General features: G+C 42.2%; 1 protein-coding gene across 7 annotated transcripts in view; it reads right to left on the bottom strand.

Moving 5' to 3' along the window:
• Window positions 1-629: 629 nt before the first annotated feature.
• Pde4b (phosphodiesterase 4B) overlaps window positions 630-21,301 on the bottom strand; it is a 576,426-nt gene continuing 555,754 nt past the window's right edge. For 3 of the 7 annotated variants that reach the window (NM_001398935.2, NM_017031.4, NM_001429342.1), the window contains 9 exon segments: window positions 630-2,924; window positions 5,192-5,374; window positions 6,041-6,163; window positions 6,255-6,409; window positions 8,166-8,265; window positions 10,029-10,193; window positions 10,330-10,428; window positions 11,974-12,152; window positions 17,211-17,304. In NM_001398935.2, the coding sequence (NP_001385864.1) occupies window positions 2,559-2,924; window positions 5,192-5,374; window positions 6,041-6,163; window positions 6,255-6,409; window positions 8,166-8,265; window positions 10,029-10,193; window positions 10,330-10,428; window positions 11,974-12,152; window positions 17,211-17,304 (1,464 nt within the window). In that variant the 3' untranslated portion in view covers window positions 630-2,558. 7 annotated transcript variants of the gene reach the window in all.

The following is a 21,301-nucleotide window of genomic DNA, read 5'->3' as shown; positions in this document are numbered from 1 at the left end:
ATTGAGCATTTGTCATCTCCTATGCATGCACACACGCACTCAGGATGACTTATTTTAAAATGATGCCTTTAAGACTTGGTAACATTTAAACAGTTCTTTTTAGAATAGCATAACCTACGATACAAGCAAAGGCATAGGCAGATTGCTGTGGTGTCTATGAGGATTTCTATGTGCTCTAAGGGTTGTGGTCTAGGTGACTCTTTTAGACCTCGGATTCCCTGTGTGTCAAATGAATCAACGGGTTTCTCTACATTGAACTAACCGTACTATGATTCTGTGAGTCACTGTGGTAGGTGACGCAACCCAGCTGACGATGCCTTTTATTTACCTAACAGATTAAACTCTTCAGAATTCTAGAGAGGTAGAAGGAAATGGTTCAAGACGAACAAAGTGGTTTTGTTTGTTAGTCTTCACCACCCTCCTTCCTGTATCAATGAGCTGGGTGAATAATCTGCTGAGAAGAAAATGAAATGTTCTGAGCCATGGGGCTTTTTGCACACAGAGAATATGAAACTTCACTTGTGATGTGGATGAGCAAAGTGGCTTGTCTTCTTGTGAAGTATGGTGAAGAAGAGGAAGAAGAAGAAAAAAAATCCCGCTTAGTATATTAGAATTGACTACAAAATGAATGGAGCTACAACCTAATTTATTCATGCTTTTGTTTATTCAGCTCATATAAAAGTCTCTTAAGAATGCATTTGAGCACAATATATAATAGTAATAATATTATAACATACATTGTGAGAAACTTTTGAAAACAATATAACGTCCACCTGGAACAACGCAGTGTTACAGACGTAGGAACCCATTGGTCATGCACATTTTGTGCCATTTTCTTTAACTAGTTGTCACAATGCTGAACTGAAGCATGACACATATTTTACAAACTGAAACTGACACCAGGAAGAGGCCTAACAAGTGTTATCAGAAGCTTCACATTTGCATAATTTATGACATCAGTTCACATTCTACGATAAAAATTCACATTGTCTTCTTGTTGCCTTTGATGAATTTGAACAGGGCTCCCCTGCTTGTGGGCAGCATGGAGACTAGCTCTGCCAAATCAGTAGTCTGGGGCTACTCAGTATCATCTGTGAGCAAATGTAGTGTTGTTTTATTAGAACCAAAGCCACAATTAGAGCAGAGCCCAGTGACAACCCAATTCATGCATCCAGAGACTTGGATGGAACATGGGTTAAAAAAAAATCAAAACAAAAAACAAAAACAAAACAAAAAACCTGACATCCCAGTGCTCCTAGCCCCTACCAAACTATACAAAATAAAACCTCAGTATAAACCATTTAGTATCTAATATGATAATCCTGTTTGCAAAACCAGCTCATCAAAGGGTTCGGCAGAATTAGGGACTCAGACAAAGAAAGGGCAGACCTTTGGAACAACGGCCATTCCTGTCCTTAACTTCTAATGGGGCTTCATGTCTCCCTTAAGCGTTGTTTGGGATATATAATACACAATACAAAACATTACAAGAAAAGGTTGCAACTCTTAGGCAGAGTTTTCTACACAAATTTAACACCACCATTGGCAGGCAATGTTAGATATATAAATTAATAACTTACAAAACATTACAATATGTACATTATGTAATAAATACATGGTTATAAACAGGAAGAGGGAAGTGTTAGTGCAGGGGGTAGTACGAGACAAAGACGGCAGCATTAAATTGACAATAGTATACTTGGGCGAAGGAGGGGGTGAGAGAGGAGGGATGGCAGGTGGTGTGCAGCTCACAGTGGGGCAGCCACACACATGGCCTTGTATGACTGACCACTCCATAGACTGATGGCAAACATCACGGCTTCTTCCACAGACCTCCTGGTTTGTTGAGCATGAGTTTAAAGCAAAGCAGAGAGAATTCTCAGGGGGAAAACAGTACTCAAAGCAGGCAAACAGTTAAGTTGCAGGGGCCACTACAGAGTCAGATTGGACAAAGAGAAGGAAGTAGCCTGTGGTTAGAACTGCATCTGTCCCCGTTGGTTTGCAAAAGTTAACTGGAGGAAAGCCAAAGATATTACCCAAGAAAGAAGGGAAACTGCTCTCTTTCATTTTCTTTTTGTTTTTTTTTTCCCAGAAAGACTCAAAAAAGTTTGTAGAAGGAGGTACTAAACTCTAGATATTCAACAGGCATTTCAAAGACACGAAAACATTTTACAAAAAAGGCACACAGGTTGGCAGACAACAGGATGGGTGAGATTTATAGATGAAGTTGTTAGTGAGTTCAGTCACCTGTCGGGACAGCCCCTCAACACCTATTGCAGAGCAATCTCTCAGCTTTCTGTCCTCTGTTTTCAAGCCATTTAGCTGTGCTGGGAACTGGCTTCTACTACAGCTGCGGGTCTCCGCCAAGCTCGCCGGCAAGGCAAGGCAGCACGGAACTGCTATTTGCTTCACGGCCTTGCATTCTGGCTCCAAACTCAAGTAACTGCAAAGGCCAGGTGGCCTTTGTTTTGTGCAGGCCTTGGCTCTGGTAGGTGGGCCCTACCACTCAGCTGGCATGCTCGTCAAGGATAGAATGTTCACCTCCACACAGAGGGAGATTATGTGTCGATCAGAGACTTGTCTTCTGTGGCAATGTCTATGTCAGTCTCTTCCAGAGAATCCCTGTTCTCTGGATCGATCACACAAAGTGTCTTTGTGCTGCTGAAATAGTTGGGGCCTTCTCCCTCCTTTTCCGGTCCTTCAGAATCCTCTTCTTCAAGGGTCAGTTCGAACTGAAACTTCTCCATAAGGCCTTGGCAGTCCCTGCTCCTCTCGTCCAGTGGTGGAGAGGGGCTCTGGGGAATCATACTCTGGTACCAGTTCCTGTTATCTTCTAGTGTGTCCAAAATGTCTTGAGCATCAGGCTGAACCAGGTCTGCCCAGGTCTCCCACAATGGATGGACAATGTAGTCAATGAAACCAACCTGGAAGAAAAGTAACACATCTGTTACTGCATGGGCCCTAGAAAACTAAGCGCCCTCTCATGGTTTCTATATAAAGGGAGAAGGGGACTGAAGGGGACCAATAGTAAGAGGTTGTTTACTGGATTGCTTGCTATATGGTAGGCCTGGGGCTGTATACAATATGTGCAAACACCTCTTAATCCTGCAAAGTATTGTTGCCTGCTGTTTACAAAGGAAGAAACTGAGAATCATGGAGACCAAACGTGGTACATAGATTTGCTTGGAAGTGGCAGATGTGGGCCTTAGTCTGGCTTTGTCTGGCTCCAAAGCTTCTTTTCATCTCATTGCAGCAGTCTTTCCTTTCACATCTGCCAGCTAGGTCTGGACGTAACTGGGAATAACTTTGTCACTGTTGGATTCTGTGAGTCATTCATTCCCTGAAGGAAGCCCCAAGTCTGAAGTGTTCTGATTCAATATTCTCTCCCTGATAACTATTAAATATGTCACCATGCCAAGATGACAGGAGGTGGCCCTCTACTATTCTGGAGCTTCTCAAGCCTTTGCCATGTAGAGGACTATTTAAAATAATAATAAAATACTTGAAAACAATTGAAACCCTAAACAAACAAATATCCCCAGTGTGGATACCGCTGCTATTGTTTAAGATCCACAGTGCGTGTGCAGCCATTTCCATCAGGAGAAAGAAGGAAAATAAAAACAAGTAAACAGTTCCTCTTGCCTGTGTGCAAGAGCATAAATCAAGGCTGTGGCTCTGTTGTGGCTTACACAGGGGCTATGCATCCTGCAGGAGTTAGCTAAGTGGCCTCAAACTGACCTCCTCACTGTCAGACAAACAGGAAACATTGGGGATTGGGCAGGTAAAGAGAATAGGCACCAATGAATGAGGGAATGGAATTCCCCTGTCAGAATAAGGGTGGGGCCGGAGGGAGAGATGCTGAGTTGGGATCAAAGGGGAGAGGACCTAGGGTCTTTTGGGGACATTATGTTTTATCTTTTCACTCTGCCGGAAACCTTTCTCTATCAGTATTCTGGTATATGGCCAGTCATTTAATATATTCAAATTAAGTAAACAAGAACTTTGGTCATATGTGAGATTTTTGCCCTACCTCACCCCATATGTGTGTGTATGTGCATGTGTGTATGTGCATCTATATGTATGTGTGTCTATGTGTATGTGTGTCTATGTGTATTGGTGTATTGTGTATGTGTGTGTGTGTATGTGTGTGTGTGATGTGTGCCCATGTATGTGCACATATTATGCCTTTTAATGGTTCTGTTCCAACTTAATGAGCAAGACTCATACTAAAGCCAGGGCAGATGTGATCTGCACTAGTTACAGGAATTTGGCTGGATGATTCAGATTACTTAGTTCCTACCCACTCATTTTTTTCTGTTATCTCTTTATATATGGTTTAAAGGATTTTAGAGGCCATTTTCAAAGTGCTTTCCAGGGACTAGAAAAAAAAAAGCCCACAGCAACAGACAAACATGCATGACATAACACAGCACAGTCATTTAATTTCTTCACTTGATTTGCTTTTAGTAGAAAAAACTAAAGCCTAAACTAAAGCCTTTCATGGAAGATCATTACTAGTTGTTTATTCCCTGGAACCTTGGATGAGAAAACCCCTAATACTAAGAACTCCTAGTTAGAAGCTGTCTTTCCAGATCAAGTATATGATGTTCGGCGGTGGGATGAAGGCAACATGGCAATTGGGGAGACCTGTCCACATGACAGAGAAGACAACTGGGTCACTAAGAGGTTGACAAACAGGACCAAGAGAACAGCTGTTTGCTTGCTGGCTGGCTTGTTTTGCCTCACATTGGGAAGATACTTTAGCCACATTGCAAAAATGGGACTTCTTCATCTTCGGTGATGGTGACATTGTGCTTGACTAAGGAGAGCAACAGATATGCGGAGAGCACAGAGAGCAAGTTGAGCTCTTGGATGAAGAAGGGATGAGGAGAAATCTAGGTAGGCGGATGGAAGTACAGGTGCTCAGGCATCCATCGAATCTAATAAGGTCCCAGGTAACTGAACACTTTGCTTAATGCCCTGCCTGAGAGAATGTGCATGGAGAAAGCAAAGAAATGATACAGATGATGGAATTACATGTATCATTTCACAGACATTCACATGCATGAACACACACACACACACACACACACACACACACACACACACACACGCTAAAAGAAAGGAACTCTCCAGTTCTACTATTGGTAGAGCTCATACAAACATTGAAAAAAAATCTCAGTGTAGATACCTGGGACTTTTCCACAGAAGCTGTGTGTTTATCACACATTGGGCTAATCTCCATTCCCCTCTCCCGTTCTTTGTCTCCCTGTTGGAAAAACTCCTCCATGATGCGATCAGTCCATTGCCGATACAACTCCAAGGACTTGGTAGGGTTGCTCAGGTCTGCACAGTGTACCATGTTGCGAAGAACCTGAAATGATCAAGTTTTGGAAAATCCCATAAAATTACACATAAATGCCACCAGAACATCTTCTCCCTCTCATTCCAGTACACTTTGTACCGAGAACATTTTAGTTGAATACAATTAAGATACACCCATCAAAAGAGCAGTATTTCAATGGTCTTCACCAGGTTTGGTTATTTACCATTAGAGCCACAAAAAAGAAAGTGCGTATATTTTCCTAGACTGATGGATTTTTGAGTTTAAAAACTGGAGGAGGTATCAGAAGTCAAAATTTGCTAACATTTCTTTCCTTAGTTTGGAGAGAATGCAAAGTAGTTACTTCTAAATTTTTCCATGGGTGGAAGAACAGCTGATGGCAGTTTGTTTAGCAAAATCAGACCTAACAAAGTTGCAGTTGGTAGAATCTGTATTCAAATGTGAGCTTTGAGGACCAATATTCACATATCCCCTACCACAAGTAGACATTGCAACCAAATTTTAGAACTAAGCAAGTCAATGAATACAGTATTTCTTACTTCACAAATGAAACAATAAACTCTATTTTCTTAACTTATTTCAAAAATATGCCCAAAGGTTTAGTAGTAACCTAGGCCATGCAATTAACCAAATTTCTATTTTCTTTTTCTAAATACTGCTTGGTTTTGTTTACTTTGGCTTTGCGTCATCACATACCTGTATCCGGTCAGTATAGTTGTCCAGGAGGAGAACACCGGAGCTCGTCACCTTTTTGGTTTCTACCATCGTTTTAAGGTCAGCCAGGAGGCTCATGTGCTTGGACATATCAGTTGCTAACACCTTGGGTAAAGACAGAATTAAAACTCTTAATCAAGTCAGTCTATAAGAGAAAATGGCAAATGTAGGTAAGGGATGCAGGCTGGCACCTCACCATGTCAATCACCATTTTCCTGAGTGTCTGGCGTTGCTTCTTGGTAAGATTCTGAAAGATGTCGCAATGTTCCTCTTGAAGGAGCTTGAATCCCACAGCGAGGTGATGGTTTTCCAGCACAGATTCGTCATTATACATCAAAGCAAGTTCGGAATCTAATAAAGAAAAATGATGGCCATAAGAATATAATACAATTGTATAATGCAAACACTGGCATTGCTTCAATGTGAAATTTGATCTAGCTCATTTTAAATTATTTCAAGAGCCATCATCCATGGGTCATTACGTCCTAGGGAAGCAGAGCAAAAGATGATTCTCAGAGATCTTACAACACTTTTCTCTTTCATATGAGATGAAGAATTTAACATTAGATAAACCGCGCTTCCTTCTCAGCTTACAATTTCCTTTAAGTCTTCGTGAATTTCGTGTTTTGAAAAGGAATTAAATGAAAACACAGATGCGTTATCAAATGCATTAAGATTTTCACATTATGTTCACTCTCATAAAGCTTCCCAGCCTCTGTCAGTTGTGAGTTTAGATCCTCAAAAAAAGATGATGTGTTGGCATAAAACATTATTTTAACTCAATAATGTAGCTTTTGGAGGTTTGTATAAATATGGCAACTAAGCATGATTTTTTTAAAAATAATGTTGATGTTAGATTTTCCTTTTTTTTCTGGGTTTCTATACCAGAAACTGCAATGGCTGGGCACCCAAACTACAACTTCCACTCTGCTTTATCGACATTTTGTCTGACACAGCTTTGTACCCAGACTCACAAGCAACTGACACAGAATGTGCCAACTGCACACTAGTGCTCTCATAGAGCATAGCTTTCTCTGAAGTAACTTAAGCCCTCTTGTTCTATTAACCCTGTGGCCAAGGGTGCAGATTTACAAACATGGTTTATAAGTCTCAGTACTGTAAGTAGCTACATTTCCCTTGAGAAACACACTATCAGCATGCAAAATTGACTAAACTAAGCCATGCAAGGAGGCAGGGACCTAAAGTTTATGTCGTTGATGTTTCTAAAATACAAGAACAAGATACCAAAACTGAAAAAGAAAACCAGTGTTCCCCAAGATTAGGATTAGGATCTGCAGATATTTTAAAGATAAAGACTGAACAACTGAAGGCCTCTTCTAGCAGGAAGCTCAGACAGTACTTTTATAAAATTGCCGGTACTAGATGTCAGTCATGATCATAATGAGATAATTAATATTGTCAAAAGAAAATGAACATAGAGATGAGGCATTAACTGAGACAATGAATGAATTCTGTATAGCATGAAAATCAAATATTTCGAGTATGGTAAAGCCCTGGGGATAGCTTCAGATCCTGAGGCTGGTCAAACTACATCCTTCCACGCTTCTCCACAGTCAGCAGTCAAAGCTGTGCAGTTGGATAAAAATGTGTAGGCCTTTAATGACCCTTGCCTTGAACTGTAGGGACTTACTCCAGTGTTCCTTGAGGAGTGTTACTTCTATATGAAGGCTGGCATTCTCAGGCCTAGCATCTCTGCCTATCATCCAGGATAGAGGGGCATGCATTGGTTTACTATGTTCATGTATGTCAGCTTCACAAAAGTCTGAGATTCACTAACAAATACCCAAGCTTTCCTTGTCTTGCCAGGCCGCTCCAAATCTTTTACTCTTTTTCCATAGTGTGTTTTTCCGAACTTTGGAGCTTTGTTTTTATGGCTTGCCCCTGACCCTCTCCAAGTTCTCCATGCACCTCAAACACTGTGTTGACAAGCTGGACACAGTATCCAGGAAAGGCCTGAGCAATTTCCATGGAAGGGAAGGATTACCTCATTATTGTCCTGGTTATTACCCATAATGAAAACATTAGGAGGAAAAGGCTGCAGCGAATCACAGAATAATCTGGAATAACTGTGCAGTGGTGAACTCACTTGTATTGATGAGAAACTGATTGGAGACTCCAGGATGATCAACATCATGGATGGCAGCTGCAAAAATGGCAGCCAGGATTTCCAGGTCTGTGAAGACAGCCTGTGGGTTCAAAGGAGCCCATTAACTCCACATCCAACGTACCTGTCTCACTTTTCAGTTTCATCTCGTTCACATACCACACTTTACTCTTGTTGGGAGGGCACTGTTGATTTTTATGAGAGCTCAGGATATTGATTGAATCAAGCATAAGACTCTTCATCACTATAAAATCTCTGATGTGAGAAGAATGAGGGCCAGAGCTCATCCCATATTGAGTCCATAGGCTGAGGTTTGGGTAAGTCATTAGCGCAATGCTGATGGTGTGTGTGGATGTCTGTAGTTGGTGTCTGGGATTTATGGCAGTATGATGCTTATGGAATGCAGCCTGTGCTTGCAGAGAAGCAAGTCATACTGCTCTGGGAACATGGAACATAGTAGCCTTCATACCCAGGCAGGCTAAGTTAATAGGGGTGGAATGGGCTAAACTCCAGCCTTGGGAGGCAAGTGATAAAATGTTTGCCAAAGTTTATTTTATAGTGAGGTCATAGGCTGTCATATATTTAGTAATTCATCTGCATACCCAGCACATGTTTACGGCAGGCTAGAGTTGAGAACATTTCTAACAAACAAAGCCTAATGTCATACTGCTTCATTCCTTCGCAGTCATGAAGACCTCCCTCCCTGTCCTCTCCCTCCCCCACATACAATGATTTCAAGCTTGTTCTTATTAGGCACACAACGCTACTGGTTCTTAAGCCTCTTGGAAGATATAACTTTTCTGTTCATTCAAATGTTGGCTCACTTTCTACCTCCTCCCCGAAACATCAATCCTATTATATATCAAGCATTTGACACTCCTTTTCTAAGTCTGTTACACTGGTAGTCAATTTAGAGTCAAACAATAGTTATGTATAACACTAGGTGAAGAGTGACCCCTGACTTCATGAGTGTAAAAGCAATACTATTTTTTTTCCTTTAGGAGGATTAAATACCCTCACCTTCATCTCATATTAGCAAGTTTTCTTAGATTGCTTGTCTCAGATCATATAAAAGTCAAGTAAAGAGTTTAGTCTTTCTCCAACTCCCCAACTGGGTCTGCCAAGGTGCCTGGCCAGTCTTATCCAGCAGCAGGCATTTTGAATGTACCTAGTTACTCACTATTGCCATCTGCCCAGTGGTGGCACGGCTGGGCACACTACTAATTATGGTAGCTCATGAGAAATCTTGAACTACAAGGGAAAGAGTCATAGCCATCTCCACAAAGGTTTTAGGGAGCAGTTTTTCTTAGCTTCTACTTATTAACCTGTCTGTTCTTGATTTTCAGTTACTACTTTGAATTTCTAGGAAAACAAGTCTATAGATGTTTATCCCTAACAGAGACTACACAGAACATTTCATATAGCATATACAGTATATCTTCCTCAGGGCCTGGAGTGAGTACATATTGGGCAATTCAGATGATTACATACAGTGTATAGGTACTGTATGACAGACACTAAAGAAGATGCCTTGAGATACAGTGTATCCCTTACTAGGAATATGATGAAAATAAATCATGGGTCTAATTCTTTGTCTGATAATTAAATAACTTTCAGATGGCAAAGATGAAAAAAGGAACATTACACTGGTACTGGAAAATGAGGAAAGCAGACGTGTTACCTATTTCCATAAGCAACCCAAATTGCTGAATGCCATAGCTACCAACGAAGTGGTCCAAGTACCTAGGGTCCTTCTATCGCATCGTTTCTCTAAATGTACTATGCATGTGTGGTACTTTTAAAAATAGGATGGGTGGGTACGCAAAACAGACCATCACTACTCACATCCAGTGCTGGCGTAGAGAGGAGAACGTGCGTTGACTGGGCCACGTCAGCAGCGTGCAGGCTGTTGTGATACGCCACATCAGAATGGTAATGGTCTTCTAAAGTCATCATGTAGGTTACGAAGGTGTCGGAGGAGATTTTAAACGTCTTTAGAAGGTCTCTTTCCTATGTAGAAAAATGGATTAGGGCACGAATAAGTAGAGGTCCAAAACTGGAGAAAAGGTGACAGCAAAAGTCACATGCAGTGTAAAATATAAAGAGCTCTGCTCCCAGATAACGGTGTTTGCTCCGTGTCTCTCACCTGGAAAATGGCGTACATGATGCATGTGAGGGGCCGATTATGGGAGTACCCAGCCACGTTGAAGATGTTAAGGCCCCATTTGTTCAGGTCTTCCAGCTCCTGCAAGTCAAAATGAGAGAAACTTTAAGAATAATATTTTTTAATGTTGTAAAATAAAATATTTTATGAGATTTTATTTGAGAGGAATTAGCTGCCGAGTCTTTCATGCATTTGTTTATAGAGTCCTGGTTGTGTAAGAATCCTAGAATGGGGACTGGCTGGACATCCTCTTCGTGATAACTATGGGTGTCTGCACATTCTTTTGTTACGTAACAAGCCAAGTATGTTTGCATTTATAACTTGAGTGGCTGGCCTATACGTGACAAACCTCCATCTTCATCCGATGCTGCTTTCAAGGGCAGCTCAAGTGAGCACAGGCTTCTGGTCCTGTTCCCCCTGTCTCTCCTTTGCTACTCATTGGCCCATTAGCGACAGCCTTTGCTCATTATCCCTGAAGTCAAATCAGAGTGACTGGGCTGCCAGAGGAGTGAATCGAACTCAACCCTAACTCAGTATAGCGGGTCTCGACTGCTTGGTGTGGGTAATAGCTTAAAGTCGATGGACCACCCACAGACACGGAAGGGACATCATTCAGACCTTTGCTGTGGTGGTATTCCAAAAATTATCTGCTGAGGGGAGCAACTTATTTCAATTTGAAACACTGGCCTGAGGCTTGGCTCAGTGTTTCATCAACTTTTCTCTGGTGGTAGTTTACAAAAGGCCTCATGGAAGAAGTTTTGCTCCAAGGAAGCTCACTTCATCCTTTGATCGGGCTGCAAGGAGCTTAGCAGCCAGTGTCTGTGCAGCCTCCTATAGGAGTAATGAACCTTTTCAGTGCCCTCCTCCACCACTGGGTTGGGGCTTAGTGGTCAGCATTGTCATGGGCTCTTCATGCTATCCCTAGCCCTGCCAGTCAGGGCAGACTTTCTCCCTTTGTCCTCTGGGGTGACGCAGCCCAGCCTGCCAGTTTTCTGTGTCCTCCCCAGCAGAATGTTCTATCCACAAGGAACTCTGCATTCCTGAGAACTGAGCCTATATTCAGGACAAAGGAACAGCCTTTTGGTATAGAAGGGCTTTGGTCAGGTGCTCCATCTGTGAACAAAGAGGCTACATCCGCTTCTACATCATAAAACTCAGTGACAAAGCATATGTGATTCTCATTTTCTAAATGATGGATGGTGTGTGCGTGTGTCTGTGTGTCTGTGTGTGTGTGTGTGTGTCTGCATGTATGTGTGTGCATGTGTGAGAGCTTGCATGTGTATGTGCATTTGTGTGAGTGTGTGCATGTATGTGAATGTATGGGTGCGTGTGTGTGAGTGTGTGTATGTGTGAGAGTCTGTATGTGCATGTATGTGTGTGTGAGAGAGAGTGTGCATATGTGTGAGTGTGTGCATGTGTGTTAGTGTGTGTATATGTGTGAGTGTGTGCATGTGTGTATATGTGTGAGAGTCTGTATGTGCATGTGTGAGTGTGTGCATGTGTGTGAGTGTGTGCATGTGTGTGAGTGTGTGTGCATGTGTGTGAGTGTGTGTGCATGTGTGTGAGTGTGTGTGCATGTGTGTAAGTGTGCAAGTGTGCATGCACATGTGCCCAGCTCGTTCTCACCTTGGCTAGATGATCCTCATTTTCCGTGTTGACTCCAAAGCGTGAGATGCTTGTGTTGTTCAGGCTTGAGCTGTGCATCAGTTTCTTCACTCCACTTATCTGGGTCATGAGCTGCTGCTTCTTCTTCTTCTCCCTGTCCTTCTGGGTGGGAGATGGGATTTCCACATCGTTCTGCTTGTCTGCAACAGAACAGTGAACATGCTTTTGAGCACACGTGTGCCAGTGTGCATACAGCGGTATTCAGAACAACCTGAACCCTGTGTAATGGGGCTTAAATTTCACAAAGAACTTTTGTAGCATGACCTCGTTGGGTCTGCAGATGGGCCTGTGAAGCAGGTGGGAGACATAGGGGTTGTTCCAAGTTACAGCCAAAGCAAACTGAGTGGCAGAGATAAGACCCAAACCCCATCTTCTGTCTTCAGTGTAACCCGGAATTACAATCATATTTTCAAAGTGGAGTATCAATATTTGTATAGAAAATTTTTGTTAAAGTGAGTGACATATTTTTGCATTTAAAATGTGTATTAGTGGACACAGTGAGGTAGTCCCTGCACTGGGGAGGCAGAGGCAGGAGGACAAGGGACAGACCCGCTTAATGAATTTGAGGCTAGTCTAGGCTACGTGGAACTCATCTTAAAACAAATGGGAACAAAAAGTTCATTGTAAAAGACAGGCCAGTTTAACAAAAGCAAACTATGCTATGCTCATTTTATTATATTTCATATTCCTTTTTATGTGAAAACATCATATGAATTCAATTAGGCTTGGTTTAAATAAGAATATATATGCTAGAAAAATAAATGGCTTCATAACCTTCAAATAATTATTTTAAAGCTTTGGTTCATTACCATTTGAGGTTTGCGGGGAAGATTGTAATTTGATTTTCTTCATGTTTTCTGCCTATTAATTTTTCTACCAAATAATAAGGCCTCTTATCCATAATAGGCATTTTAGTTCCTAATATGTTTATGGTTATTAACTGTTGATAATCTCAGTTAGTTTTCCTCTAGATTTCCAAGGTAACAGCAGAGCTAGCGTCAGTATATGAATACCTAGATGCATGCAAAATCTTTCCTGTATATTCCTACTACCTACTAACTATCAGAAACTGTATTTCCCTTTGCAGGGAATTCTGAGTGCTTGTGACGGAGTATTGCCTCTGTCTTGCTACAGGGACACCTGTGGGGGCACAAAAGTCATGACGGGTTTTATTGCTGACCCAATCCTTCCTTGGACTAAGTGACACCACGGCTGAAAGAGTTAATGCGGCTCTCAGAAGTACCCACGTTTATCTGTGCTTGTCACAGTGAAAATCAGCACAGCAACAACGCCCCCATTTGAGAATGGCCCGCTTCCGGATGACATGCTAGGACAGGGCTGATTTGCTTTCAGACTCCTGCAGATGATGGCATACTCATGTGTCCTCCTCGGGGACATCTGACTGCTAACAAGCCCTGGAGACATTCCGTCAAAGCAAAGCACGTACAGCAAGACAGGGTTGGCTCCATGCCTAACCTTCACCTGGCTGTTGGGGCAGCTTAGCATTTTTCATACCAGCGTTCCTGAAAGGCCTCTAGGAGCTCACAAGTCTTTAACTTTTGATTACAGAATTTTAGTCACTTCAATTAATTTAGGGGTTTTGAATGTATTTGGTGTCAAATGGCCCTGAAAAAAAAACCCATAAATGTATGAGCCACACCCAAATCTATCAATCTATCTATCTATCTATCTATCTATCTATCTATCTATCTATCTATCTAAATTGTCCCTGCTGTCTGTGATCTAGATTTGGGAACAAATAACAACCCCACACTCATTTCTCAGATGAAGTCATCAATTTGCCCAAACTCAAAGGACAACTTAGTTAACAGGATATTTATCCTGCAATTGCTTTGTACATAGTGACTTAATAGCCCAGAGCCCAGGCCTCAGGGTTCCTGTTAAAAATCTTTTTCCAGTCTCTGGTGTGGACAGTATATGTCATTTTAACTTTGAAATTCCCCTTCTTTCTGTCACTTCGTGGCTCATAGCTACCACTTTCTGCTAGAATGAAAGCCCTTGCTTTTCCAACTACCGTTCTTCATATTTGGTTTAAAAGGTTGTTGGGTTCCCCAGTGCTTCTGCAGTTTTAAGCATCTCTGGTAGGACTGGCAGCTTTTCTGGTTTGGGTTAATTAGAGGTTCCCTGCACCAGTGAGTAACTGAGCAGAACAACTGCTGTGCCTGGAACATGGCAATGAAGAAGGGCATTATACACCAGGGTACCGGCGACATTCATGGGTGTTCCCCTACGCAATCTCTGGAACAAACACTAGGCTTCCCTGGTAAGCAATTAGCCAGATTCCTAGGGAATCAACCTGAATCAGAGACTCAAAAAAAAAAAAAAAAAAAAGCAGAAAACAAAAAGCATAAAAAACAAAAAACCCAAAAAACAAAAAACCAAAGGAAAAAAAAAAACCCTCAGTGGATTAGACACTGTGGGCTACTTCAAAGCAAGTAGGTAAGCAATCAAAACAAACAAACAAACAAAAAAAAAAACCACACACACACACACATGAGAATGAGAGCTGGTCTTATCAGACACCGTTAGTGGCACAATTTGATGGATTTTGCTTGCTAGAACCTGTGATTGTGACAATTCTAAATGTCTTTCCTTCAAACTTTAAAATTTCTAGCTTTCGAGGCAGGATGTTGACTACATTAAAATTTTTTTTCTTTACCTGTAAAAATACTGACTAGCTTTTAATATAACATGCAAAGAACTTTGTTTTATATTTGTGGTCTGCACCGACGCCCTTTTTACTTCTGAGATTAGCTACTCCAAATTCCACTTTTCCCAGCAGGGTGAAATCCACTATTAAATAGCACCATTAGTACGTGCCTAGATTGGTCCATGACTTAGAGCCTGGCTCTCTGCATTCCACCTAAACACTGTCTTTTCAGATGGGAAAGCCCACAAGTTTCACAGATGAGTCGGTTAGGAGATACCCTTTCTTTCTCTTGGGCAGGTTTTAACACTCCCCTGCTCTTGCTGAGATGCTGATTTTAAGTATAATGTCAACTGAGATTGTCATCTCTGTGTGTTCTGCAATGACTGTTATTTTCAGAACAAAGCCTTTTATATACCAAGAAATTGTTAACCCTTCATTTTTAGTTCCAACCATCCTGATTTCTACAGAAAGAAATTCTAAACTAGCATCCACATCACACTCCTAAAGGGGATTCCGCTCCTTGTGCTCTTATGAATTTCGATAAAGGATGGTATCTGGTGTTTATTTCTAAAAGCCTAAAGAGTTAATAATTCTGGCTCCGAAAAATATTAGTCAAGTGACTTTAGATTGGTTATTCATCCTTCTCTACTTCACTTCTGTTTCCTGTATAATGGGGAAATTGTGTCACGAGGCCCTTAAAGACCACTGCAGTTATGACAGTTTATGGGGAGGCCTTGAGGTCCTCCAGGGACACCCACTTCTTCCTAAGACAGGGCTAAGAGTTCCCTGCTCTGCACCTGTAGTTCAAGCTTTGATTGTCCAAATTGCAAGTCTGGTGCTTATTTCAGAGGGGTCACGTGTGTCTCAGGGAAGCTGCTGAGCAACTGTGCCTGTGACAGACTCACAGAAAGAGCTGAAGGGCTGCAATTCTCCTGGGGTTCCCATATTTCAGGTGAGGAACCTGGTGCCTCCTATGTGTCTTGATCTTTTTTTCTGTGTTTAAGAACCTTCTGTTTCTTGGCCTGCTTTTGTTTGCCAAGTACACTTTCAAGGGCATACACACACACACACACACACACACACACACACACACACACCACCCTTCTAATACTGATACTGAGGGAAGTTAGCACTGAGTTCGCTCCTGTTGTCAGTTCCTGTCAAGTGTCCTGAAAACACTTCCCAGCTTATGAAAAATAATTAAATGCTTCATGAACCAAGGTATGAATCTGAGCGTGAGGAGGATTTCTGTGTCGAGAGATAATGGGGAAAGCCAAGAGAAGAAAAGGATTAGTGATTGTGGCTTCCCTTTGTTTCTATTCCAGCCAACAGTGGAAAACTAGTATCTGTGAAAATTCCTCTCCTTTGTTCTCTGGGAAACATTGTTGCAACTGAGCTGGGAACAGCAGATGCTGAACAACACCCACACAGGGCAGGACCCAGGAGGATGGTCTCTGCATGCTAATCTGCAGTTTGTGGGTCTGCTGAATGACCAAGGGCTGCACAGCACCGCTGTACTGACCACTGCTGCATGGGCCGTTACTGAGAAATCTGGTTGATACCCTGTTAGGAGAAACTGCTTTGGAGGGAAAGATATAGAACCAATTTTTAAAACAGAGCTGCAGGCAGACTGTGCTCCATAAGACACCATGGCAAATGCTCATTTACTAAGGGGCTGTGCCAAAAACAAAGCTGTGATGTTCAGCTGTAAGAACGGGTCACCTCCTTGGGGAAAAAAATGGAGCTGCAGAAGCACGGATAGTTCAAAGGGAGAAGAATCCAAATGTCAGGGCTTCCCATGACATTTTGAGGTCCATATACGCTGATTCTGCAGGCCTCTTTAAAACAGGCAGAGTAGGCTCATGATACAAAAGTTCCCTTTAAGAAAATTTAAGAAATTCCTGAGAGTCAAACAAGACCCTGAGAATCATTGAGGATCACCCCTGCAATCCTATGGCCAGTACTCTGTATTAAGTAGTGTCCACATAATTGCAGAGAGCAGTCAAAACTCAGAATGAGAAGACAATGGTACTGCTTAGATAGGGCCTCTCAGACACGAACCCTACCCCTGCAGTACACATGCATTCATCCTTAAGAAATAACCCTGCCAGGCAACAGTCAAATCATTTCCAGAATAGGACTCTACACGTAGAGATGGCACGGCCCTTACAAAATACCTAAAAGGGAGGCTTTTGTCTCAAAGCCCAGTTACTAGAAGATTTGGATGTTTTAGCTGAGTAGAGTATCAGACCTTCAGCGGTTCTGGAGGCCCCTGTGGGACCAGTGTAGGATATGAAACTGTGTAAATGCAAGCAGCCGTCATAACCTGCTCTCTTAGAGGGCATTTGTATTTCAGAAATGTTATCTTGCTTGCTGTTTTCCTACCGAGAAATGGCTTTAGCTCTGAGATGGGTTCTTTTTTTTTTTTCCTGTGCTTAACCTCACTTCAAATTCACAGGGATGCCCTTGGTAGACTGTAAAAATTTACCCTGCAAAAGCTCAGTGAGTTTTCCTGTTAACATCTTACCTAAGAACGTGTTCGAAATGTATTCAGACACTTGGTTCCCTGATCTGCTCATCTCTGAGAGGTGTGTCAGCTCCCGGTTCAGCATCCTTTTGAACTGTTTATAAAGAAAAGAAAATGCATTAAGTGGCTAGGAAAGAGCAAATGATTGCTGTATTTTTCAACATTACTTTCTAGGAAACCGAAAGACTATATGAGCCAATTCCATTAGGGTAATGAGAGCTGCAATACAAGTCATAATGTCCCCTCAATTTGAAAGCATTCTAATGTCACTGTAGGAAAAAAATAGAAGTTCTTAAAATTTCTTAAAATTGTTTTCCGATTGCTTTTGAAGTTGCAAACTTGGGAGAAGAAGTTTTTTTTTTTTTTTTTTTTGGTTCTTTTTTTCGGAGCTGGGGACCGAACCCAGGGCCTTGCGCTTCCTAGGTAAGCGCTCTACCACTGAGCTAAATCCCCAGCCCGGGAGAAGAAGTTTTAATAAAGGCCAGAATAATGTCGCTTGAATTAGGAAATTGGAAATATGCCCAAAAATATAGTTTGAAGTGATAACGTATTCAGTGAGAACAGATTAAGTGAAAAGTTTAAAAGAAAAATGAAGAGAGGCGGAAAGCATCCTTTTAAAATGGAGCCAGAATTGAAACACATTACAGTACATTAAAATATGACGCAAGAAAACAGGTCTTATTTCATTATAAGAAGCCCCAGTGGGTTAAACATATATACATATTAAACCACTGCTCATGCCTATTCCACGAAATACAGACGGACATAAAAAGATCACATTCTATTAGAGACACATAACACAATCCAATTGACCCACCTTGATATAACCCCAAGATAGAGATAACAAATAGTTTGCCTCAGGCATTTTGGAAGCTCTTCTTGCCACAATCCACAAATCCCTTTGAAAGAATTCAGTTCTGTAAGAGCGGTCTCCAGAGGATCAGGAAACCTCCGCAGCTCGCAGCTCCGGTGGTTAAAGAACCAAAACTTAGAAAAGACAAAGCCTTCCAAATGGGCGGTATTTGCTAATCCACAGCAAGCCCATCTCCGTTCATACTCTATTCTTGCAAGAAGCCTATGGGCTCCCTGCTTATTTTCAGGCAGAAGAGAGTAGTGAAACCAGGAATTGTACGAAGGAGCAGAGCCTGTCCAAATGGATTCAGCTGGCCGGCTTGCAGCTCTCCATCAGTTATGAGCAGTCCTGATACCCGGAGGGGTTTCCACCCTAGATTAGTCCAACTCTGCCAGGGAAGAGGGAACCTCTTTCCCCCGGGAGCTGTCTGACTGGGAAACAGCCATCTTTTAAAAGGAGAAGATTAAAATGGAGGAAGCCCCATGAATATTTAAGTAAACCTGAGGTCCTACCCTCCCCCGTTCCAGCTAGGTGTTCTTTAACCCTCTCTTCCTCTGCAGACAGCCCTCTGCAGATGCAGCCTGACACAGCGCTCAGCTTCTCTAATTGCTTCCAAGTGATGCTACGTTTGATTAATTGACGCCGAGCATTTTTTTTTATTGGAAAAGGTTAGAACGGTAGCTGTTTTCTGACTTGGTTTCCAGTATAGAAGAATTCCTTTTAAACCAGTTTTCCAAAAGCTAGAACATTATTTGCCCACCTACTGGGTGCTGATCTATTTAGCTTCTTCTCCCGGTGGAATGAATGGGGATGGAATTAATTTATTTGGCTCAAAAAGTACTTCATATGCAGCGTGCAATTTTCTGCACTCAGTAAGTTCATTAATATGCTTATTACATCATATTCAGAAAACGGATTAAATTCATAACCTTTCCATGTAGGGTCCCGAGTACGTTAGAAAATCTGAGATAGCATTTGCTGCACGAACAACGATTTATCTGGTGTTATGCTTATTTGGTATTTTACTGCTGTTACGTCTTATAATTCACGATAGAGATGTCCCAGAGTTAAATCATTTTAGTTTCATTTTAGCAACCCAGGACATGCTGAAAATGCCATTCTTTCCTGGCTCCCCTGCCAGCCCTTCTTGTCAGCATTACAGAAGATGCAGTGGGATGCCTAGCCCAAGCTGCCTCCATTTCTCCCCACCTCCCCTACATCCTATTCCTAGCCTTCCTGGGAGTTCCTGTATCACACGCTGAAGGATCGGCAAAGCGCCATGGCAACAGCCTGAACTTGTAATTGGCTCTCTTTCCTGTGAGGCATTCCCTTTCCAAATGAGCATCCTGCATCTGACAATAGCTTCACTTCAGGCATCTGAAGGTTTGACTCAGGTCAAACCATTGCTTCCCCAGAGAACTACCTTTTGAGGTGAAGCCAGACTGAATCCGAGTCTCTGCCTGTTGGCTCACTGTACGGACACTCTGTCCTCAGAGACACAACCACTCTCTTTTTAGGGTAGCCCTGCTAGTGTACGTGTGTGTGTTTTCAAGACCCGACATCTCTGGGTCAGTCAGTTCTGCTTTGTAGACTACATACTGAACCTCAGTGCATTTTTGGACTCCAGGTGAATTTCATAAACTCCAAATGACATGCTAAGATATAACCCTGTCACGATGGCCTCTCCAAGCCAGAAAACCAGCACTTACTGAAGACTGAGAAGCTGGAAAAGACAGCTCTGTAAGTGCTGATTGGTCTGCTGGCCTTTAGCAAAGTAACAAACTTTAAAGTGTAGTAAAAATCTTACATAAAAGCTTAGAGACTGAGATCATGTCCCCCCCATCCCCGTACAAGATTTAGCCAAGTATAATAGCCAGGCATTGGGTTCCTTTGGTATCTCTAAATTACTTGCAAACATCTTGGTGTCCACTAGGATTGTCCTACTTCAATCATACCATTCTGTCGTGTTTTCAACAAACACTGATGGGACACCAGAAATGGCAGGGTGAGGCAGTTGGGGAAAAAGCAAGCAAAAGAGCAAACAAAAAGGATTTTAATCAACTTTCATTCTAGCAGACGAGTCAGATCTATTAGGATTCATTGACTAAGCCTCAGTTAACAGTCTGAAGAGGGTAAGCAGGACTCTTGGAGGCTTTGGTTAGCTGCTCTGTTCTGGAAATGAGAGTCAGCCAAAAATGAATCATATAGGGTGGGCAAGATGCTTTTTTTCCTCCCCCTTCCTCCATATAGCTTCTCTGAGTCATAGGACCCTGGAGGGATTCACGGCCCATCAGTCTGTGTGGTAGGGGATGGTGGTTTTTAACCATGGGGCTAAGTAAACTACACACCTTCTCTGTATCTTTACAGAAGGAGTCAGTGTTCTCATGCAAATAAACAGAGGAATACCATCTCCCTTCTTTCTGCGCCCAAATGAATTCTCTTATGATCCTTTTACTAAGGGCAGGCCAATGCATACCAAAAACAAAGTTTTCCAAAGTCATCCTAAGGTAACCATAAAATACACACGGCGAAGTATACAAATGGAGGTCATCCAGGATCAGAAACCAATCTAGACCTTTTAAATGTTGCTTAGCAACCACCACTGGTTTTTCCTCAGCAAGGGAGGGCCCCACCACACTGACTAAGGCAATCATTGCTCTCATCAAAAAAAAAAAAACTTATGAAGGGCCCACTTGTTTGGGGGCTCTGAAGGACTAAGAAAGGCAGATATGGCCTTCTAACAAGACAAAGTCTGATTAGTAAAGGTAGGGCTAGCCCTGGTGCCTGGACAAGCCAAGGACTGGAATTGATATGTTGAGGTGTCAGCTGACAGACAGTTGAGGAACTCAGGATAGATGGGTTTTCAGTATCTGAATCTCACATGAGAGTTGCTTCTGGCAAACAACAGGTAGTCATGGCACAGCAATCAAGCCTCAACAATGATTCTTAGTCTTTATGACTGGCCTTGTGACATCACCGCACCTCTCTTCTGTGATGCAGAAGTGAGACATAAGACTTCCAACCCACCTCTGTACCCCAACCTCTCAAGATTGTGTGGTACATTCTAGGGCAGTTTGGGCACAGTATTTACTAGCAACTAGCTCCTCTCGGAAAATAAAACTCTTTCTGTACTGCTGAGGTAAGCAGAGAGGGAAATGGAGATGCTTCTGTATGAGAGAATAAACCACTGGCTAAGGAGAGACATAATAGTTGTAATTCAGACCTTCATGGCCTGAGA

This window comes from Rattus norvegicus, chromosome 5 (genome assembly GCF_021556685.1).
Source record: "Rattus norvegicus strain SHRSP/BbbUtx chromosome 5, alternate assembly SHRSP_T2T, whole genome shotgun sequence".
Lineage (NCBI taxonomy): Eukaryota > Metazoa > Chordata > Mammalia > Rodentia > Muridae > Rattus > Rattus norvegicus.
Note: the sequence above shows the minus strand (reverse complement) of the source record. Positions and strands in the feature narration are given on the sequence as shown.